The sequence below is a fragment of the Cavia porcellus genome, unplaced genomic scaffold (assembly GCF_034190915.1).
Source record: "Cavia porcellus strain 051 isolate PalLab524CR breed Dunkin Hartley unplaced genomic scaffold, mCavPor4.1 scaffold_1, whole genome shotgun sequence".
Lineage (NCBI taxonomy): Eukaryota > Metazoa > Chordata > Mammalia > Rodentia > Caviidae > Cavia > Cavia porcellus.
The window spans coordinates 197514345-197521941 of NW_026947484.1; the positions used below are offsets into that span (position 1 = coordinate 197514345).

Below are 7597 nucleotides of genomic sequence, written 5' to 3' on the forward strand. Positions count from 1 at the left end.
AAGTGGCTCATTTCTAATATTCAGCTAAATTTGAAAATGTTAAAACTTCACAAGGTTAACTTGCCAGATGCTCTTGCCTTTTTTGAAATGAATAAAACCAAAGCTCACACATTTTAAATAATTTCTAAGATTGTAAAATAGAAGAATCAAACCTAAAACCTAATTCTATGGTTCCAAGTCCAGAAATCTCTTCTTAACTCCAGATAGATCTTTAAAACAGACAGTAGAGGATGCAACTTGAGACCATAGTCATAAGTGAAATAAATCAGATCTACATGTGTAAACATTATATTGTCTCCCTGCTATGGGAAACGTAAAGAATAAATAAAGTCCAGCCAGGGGTGGTGGCACATGATTGTAATCCCAGCAGTCAGGAGGCTGAGGCAGGAGAATTGGTGAAAATTCGAGACCAGCCTGGGCTACAAAGTGAGCTTAAGGTCAACCTGAACTGCATAGAGAGACCCTGTCTCAAAAAAAAAGTAAACAAAGTCTAAAATGTACAATAGATACTATGAAATGGGAAAAATTGTTCGAAAGGAAAAAGGAACTAGGATGAGTGAAAGGGGAAAGGACAGAAGGGAAAACAGAAAAAATGCAAGTCAGTTTTACTATTAGTGTCTCTAAGTTCATTAAAAAGAAAGGTCTGTGCTGATACCAACTGGAGAAATCTTTCTACCCACATCTTGTATCCTGAACAACTACTTTAAAGATAACAGCATGTAATGTATTAACTATTGTTATTCTCCTACTACTTTGTTATGAAATTTTGTTTTACCTTTTTTCCATGAAATAAAAAAATTAGACATCACAGAAAAAAGGAAGAGAAATCCAGAATTTAGGGTAGATCTAGGATAGCCTAAGGTCATTTTATTTCAAAGCAGCTGTGCAAGTTGAGTAGAAGGGACAAGGCTGAGGAAGCGGCACCTATTACGATGGTTAGACAGTTTCTGAATCAGGTACTAGAGGCTTATTCTCAGCTTTCGGGTCTCATATCTCTGCAGTATTAAAAGGTGGAGAGAAAAGGTACAAGAATCAAAAGCCTTTAGATTCCACGCCTAGTAAAGCTCTCAGAAAATTCAGATCTTCAGATCCCTTCCTATGATCCCAGATACACACTCAGCTACTCTCTGTGTTAACAGTCACACTTAAAATTATTGCCTGGTGGCAGCAAAATAAGGCACCAGAAAGAATTAAACACTTGAAATATTAATTTCTTGAATTATTTAGAGAGACAGAGCCAGGCAGCCTTGAAACTAGTGATTCTCGGGTGAAGAAAAGCAGAAAAATTAATGTTTAGCCTAAAGTTAAACCAAATTCAGTGAAAAATCTGAGAATCTAAAGTCACCCAGAAATACTTTCAATTTAAACTAAGAATAAAATAAATATTGAGCTAAAATATCACCTTCTCTAGAGTCAAGAAGCACAAAGGATTGACCTAATCTGACATAGGAATGAAAACTAAGCAGAAAGAGATTTCAGAGTTGAAAAGCCCATGACCCAGCCTGCAAGGACTCTGCTGAATCCCTAAGAATATCTCTCCAACCACCGCTGTGCAGCCACCACGCGGCTGTTTGTCTTACAACAGGCAGTGAGAACCAGGGCCCTAGTTAGATCCTATGGGCAGCTACTGGTGCTGCCAAATAAGAGCGCTATTGTTTGCTCAGGACCCAGCGGAGCTAGCTAAGTGCCCTATAGCACTTCTTCCTTGAAAACAAGAAAAGAGGAGAGCAAGTGACTTTGTGGAATGGGAAGCAGAATTGAGAGTAGGAAGGAAGGAAATGTGTGCAAGAGCAAAGAGTGAAGTAGGAGCGCGTCAGCAAGGAGGCTGGAGGAACCGGGGCTCAGAGGACGCCTGCTCACAGAGACACCCGCTTGATTCTGGTCGCGTGTGCACGCGGTGTGGGGAAGAGTCGGATAAAGTACTTTAAAACAGAATTTAGAGTCAGGATTGCTTGGGCTTGAGCCTTAGATCTCAGCACCAGCTCTGTGATGCTCTGAACTTCAGTTTCCGTAGCTTAAAAAACAGGGAATGGTACAGACATGGTAGTGTTACTGTAAAGACTGAGTAAGTGGCAAGCACAGGACCTTCCAGTAAGTGTTAGCTGATATTTTATATCCAGTGAGATCCAACTGCTAATTTGAACTTTCTGGTTTCACGTGGGCCAGTGGCTCACGAGAAGGAAGGAAAGGAAAATCAACCTGAGGTGACAAATGTCCAGAATACAAAAGTTCCAGGGGAGAAAGCTGAAAAGGATAGAAATAGTCTGTATTCACCTCTATTCAATCTGCCCAATAAGGAATGAAGAACTCCTAAGATGGAGAGTTTTAAAAAACTCCTAGCCCCACCTGGTCCTTCTCAACCACTGACTCATAACAAGACCCATAATGAAAATATCGTTTTTCAGTGCTGACAGGTGATCCATAATACTACTTGTAGAAGTGATTGACAAACTCTTATTCAACCATCCTATGAGTCTAAATGATATGGGTAAGTGGGATAGAAAGTGGTACATGCACACACACACACACACACACACACACACACACACACACGTTATAGATAAATTTACAGAAGAGACAACTTGCCAGAGACACAAGGAAATTACAGTGTATCTGGTCTAGCTAAATGTTGTGGAAGGGACTAAGCTATAGCCAATGAAACAGCACACAGAGCCATGGAATTTCAGGTTCAAGCCCAAAGGTGATCAAACAGTTTATCACCAACAGGCCAAATAACATCCTGGGAGTTAAGATGAAAGACCCAGTGAAAGAAAAAGGACAAAGCCCAGAGAGTATAACAAACACTTTAACCACGAGTAGGATGAAGGTTAGTTATCTCTAGTTGGAAACACCAATAAAGATTTCCATCGCTCATAAACTGCAACTTGGCATTGCATAACTGGGCTTCTATTCTAATACATATACCCACCATTCGGTTCATACAGGAAAAAGTCCTTGTGGATACAGGATGATCTCAGTCCCCTATAGAGGACAATATAGGTCTAAGTAGGAAAAAAACTTCAGATAGCACACAACTCTAGTTCTCTGGAAAGGGTAATTATAGAGAAATTTCCAATTAAAAATACTATAAAAAATCAGAATCATGCACCTGTTAGTCTCATCATAAGAAGTATGTGAACTACTGAAAATGATTATTCACTCCATTCAGCCATTCCACAATACATACATATTTCAAAACATTATGTTCTTTTAAAATCATCATAAATATTTGCTTTGTCAGTTTAATAAAGAAAACATTCATAATACAAGGTTAAATGTGGAAATTATCCTTCATGTCATCCCTCAGACCTCACATCAAAAGGCAACCACATATATATAAACACACACCCCCACAAACATAGTATACAAAAAAATGTATTATCTTTAAAAATTGGTTTATTTTTATGCACTTTTCTGAAGCTTACTTTTATCATTGAATGAAAGATTTTAGCTAGCACAGTAATAGTGACATATCTTAGCAATAAATAGATCCAACTCTGAAGTCACATGTTTAACAATAAAAGCCAGCACTACCACTTATTAGCTATGGGATCCAAGTTATTTAACTCTGCTGAACTTTTTTTAAAATTTTGTGAGACTGAGTCTCACTATGTAGTTCAGGCTGGCCATGAACTCACTGTATAGTCTAGGCTGGCCTCAAACTTGCAACAATCCTCCCACCTCAGCCTCCCAACTACTGAGATTATAGTTGTGCACCATCATGCCTGGCTTAAACGTGAATTCTTTTATCTGAAAAACAGTAATGATAATATCGTTTGTTGATTGGGATTTGGAGGGGAGAAAAATAGACATGCCACGCACCTAGTTCAATGTGTCGCATATACTAAGTGCTAATAAATGTTGCCTGAGAGTAGAAATTTTATTTCTTTAAGGAGAGCAGATATTCAGAAATAATACACTATGGGCTACTAACTCACCAATGTGTGGATATTTAGGCTATTTCTTCTATAAATTATTTTGGATTTTTTATTTTAGTTGGTTTAATTTAGTATTATAAATAATAGTATAATAAAGACATCCATTAAAGTCTTTGTTTCACACATATATGATTATTTTAAGGGATAAATTTCCTTAAGTGGAATTATTGGATAATGAGATGCAGAATTTCAGTTCTAACAAAGCCTATCACAGGACCACACCAACTGATCCTGATATCATAGTAGTATATATAAGTCTGTTTATCTTTATTACAAAAATAAATTATTGAAAACCTGACAAATGAAAACTGTATTGCAGTCTAATTTGTATTCCATGCTTACCAGAGGTTGAACATCTTGTCTTATAATTTCTTTGATAATTGTATGGCAGATATTTTCTATGAATCAATCATGTATATTTATCTGCTATTTTAATTTTGTTTACATGATATCATTGTCAATTTTTTTAAGTACAATACTTTGCAATTCTTTCTTCTATATTTTATCTCTGGCTTGGAGAAGCGGTCCCATTCTGACACCACAATAGTATGTTCCTTTCATTTTATCTAGAATTTATTTTATAATTCAGATATTATTACTTTTAGATTATTCATTCATCTTAAATTTATTTCTACGCATGAGTTAGATAGAAATTTAGGCTTGTATTTTCCAAATGTTTCAAATGGATATTGATAATTAATATCCAAATCTTTCACCATTGTGATGTAGTGAACTTTTATTAATTTGAAATTCAACATAGCTCATAATCTAGGTACAAAGAATTCTTTATATTTGTCTACTGTGACACTACTTTATTGTTTCCAATTATTCTGTGCTTTGGTTTGAATTATTAAATTTTGTAGTCATTATCCTAACTTTTTCAAAATTATTTCATCAATCCCTGCTTACTTTTCTAGATAAGCTATAAAAGAACCTTCTAGAATACCATTACACACTACTGTCTTATTAGAGATATACTGAATTTGATTACCTTGAATTTGAGTAATAGGATTTTATTAGTGAAACACTGGATTTGATTGAGAAGAGCTGAGGTTTTTAAAGTCTTATTTTTTAGGACTATAGAATCTCTCTTTTCTAGACTTTTGTTTAATATTCTCTTATACTTTATTTACATAGGTTCTCCTCATTTCTTTTTTTCTCTCCCTTTTTCATGATTTTTAAACATTTCATGTTTAGGGGTTTTCTGCCCTTTAATTTTACTGCAAACTATTTTTTTAAACTTTCTTGCTATTTTCAATGCAATTATAATCCCATCTTACAATTAGCCACTGTGGTGAAAAGTTCATAGCTCTTAAAAGATTTTCAAGTGATTATCTTGGATTTCCTTAGTACATAACTGTGTCACCTAAGAAAATAGCAAGTTCACATTTTCTAAAGTATATATTTTCTATTCCTTTAGTTTTGCTTTTACAATGGCTTAATTCATGATTGGACAAAGTAGGTCATCAGTATTAATGTAACTATTCTTAAAATTTTTATGATATTGGAGGTAATAGAACTCTAACATGTTAAATTTCATATTTCTATAATATTTCAGTGTTTAGGAAGAGAACAACAGTTTGGCAATCAGAAACAAGTAACATGCTTAAGTAGCTAACCTCAGTAACATACTTAAATACCTAACCTCATTAACATGCTTCAGTATCTGACGTCTGTAACAAGCTACTCCTATTTTTGAGTAACTTCTCTGAACCAAAAATTTATAATTGAAATATCCAGATTCTATTATTCAAACAAAAAAATTTAAATAACCATGAATCAGTCTTGCTCCACAGTTCTCTCCAAATTGCATGACTACCCATGAGCACTAATTAAAAGTGGTGCTCACTGTTGTACTATACCCAGTTAGAACAAGGGGAAAGGAAGATTCCGAATGAGAATAACTCATTTATAGAGATCACAGGTATGAAAGCATCAGGACCACAGGAGACTCAGCATGTACACCTCTAAAAGCCAAGGAGTCAATCAGGAAACAGAAGATGAATCATCCAAACAAAAAAAAATGTTTTAAAAGAGCTCACACATACTAGAACACATGGAAGCACCTAAGAAACTTTATATCCTTGTTTAGAGGCAATCTGAGGTTTTCTAATGGTTTCCATGCTGCTATTGTTTAAAATGAATACATTTCTAAATTTCTTAAAAATTGGAAGTGTGCTTTTATCCTAAGCTTAATGTTAAGGAAGGAACTATTTTGCTCTTCACATCTCTCTCAGGACTTCAAAACTGCAGAGACATGGAGACCAAGAACCACAGCAGTAGCACCTCAGCCTTCGTCCTCCTGGGCCTCTCTTCCAACCCACAGCTGCAGACACCGCTCTTTGCCATCTTCCTCTCCATGTACCTGGTCACCATAGTAGGCAACATGCTGATCATCCTGGCCATCCGCTCTGACTCCAGGCTCCACACTCCTATGTACTTTTTCCTCAGCAACTTATCCTTCATGGATATCTGCTTCACAACAGTCATTGTGCCCAAGATGCTAGGGAATTTACTCTCACAGACAAAGGCTATCTCCTATGTAGGCTGCCTGGTTCAGATGTACTTCTTCATAGCCTTAGCAAACACTGACAGCTACCTGTTAGCCTCCATGGCCATTGACCGTCTGATGGCCATCTGCAACCCCTTCCACTACAATGCGGCTATGAGCCCACGGCATTGCCTCCTCATGCTGTTAGGTTCATGCACCATCTCCCACCTGCACGCCTTGTTCCGGGTGCTACTCATGTCTCACCTCTCTTTCTGTGCCTCCCATGTCATTAAGCACTTTTTTTGTGACACCCAGCCTGTGTTAAAACTGTCCTGCTCCGACACGTCCTCCAGCCAGATTGTGGTCATGACTGAGACCCTGGCTGTCATCGTGACCCCTTTTCTGTGCATCCTCTTCTCATACCTGCGAATCATCATCGCTGTGCTCAGAATCCCCTCCGCAGCTGGGAAGTGGAAAGCCTTCTCCACCTGTGGCTCCCATCTCACCGTTGTGGCCCTCTTCTACGGGAGTGTCATCTATGTCTATTTCAGACCCCTGTCCATGTACTCAGTGGTGAAGGACCGGGTAGCCACAGTTATGTACACGGTAGTGACTCCCATGCTGAACCCTTTCATCTACAGCCTGAGGAACAAAGATATGAAGAGAGGTTTGAGGAAATTAAGGGACAGAATTCACTTATAGAAAGAACAAATTGGTACAGCATATAAGTGAGAGATGACCTTAATGCTTATCAGGTTAAGCTTCCTTCTTATTCACTTTCCATGTGGCACTGTCATGAGAGTTGATTTTGGGTACCATTAAAAATGTGGAGCTGGGGGAAAAAGTCCTTGATTTCTATCAACAACCTTGATCACAACCAATAAGGGAATAAAGTTAAGTACCCATGACTTCTATAATGATGACACTGAACAATAGCCAAGTAGTTAAAAAGTCTTTTTTTTTTTATTTAGGAGGAAAAAGAGAAAAACACAAAACAAACCAAAGTGGTGTAAGGGTACACGTAATACAGAACTACAAAAAAACAAAACAAAACAAACAAAAAAAACATAACAGTAAGAAATCACCTGTTAGTATATTACATATTATCATCTTGAAAATAGTTCCTCAAATCACAGTATCAAAGAATACAAGGTGGACATTCAAACAG

General features: G+C 37.0%; 1 protein-coding gene across 1 annotated transcript; it reads left to right on the plus strand.

Moving 5' to 3' along the window:
• Window positions 1–6195: 6195 nt before the first annotated feature.
• Window positions 6196–7131, plus strand: LOC100715417 (olfactory receptor 1L4). Its single transcript, XM_003470804.1, has one exon. The coding sequence runs from the start codon at window positions 6196–6198 to the stop codon at window positions 7129–7131; it is 936 nt and encodes a 311-aa protein (XP_003470852.1).
• The last annotated feature ends 466 nt before the right edge of the window (window positions 7132–7597 follow it).

Excerpts from the sequence above, each read along its gene's own strand:
- LOC100715417 (XM_003470804.1), top strand. The coding sequence starts at position 6,196 with ATGGAGACCAAGAACCACAGCAGTAGCACCTCAGCCTTCGTCCTCCTG.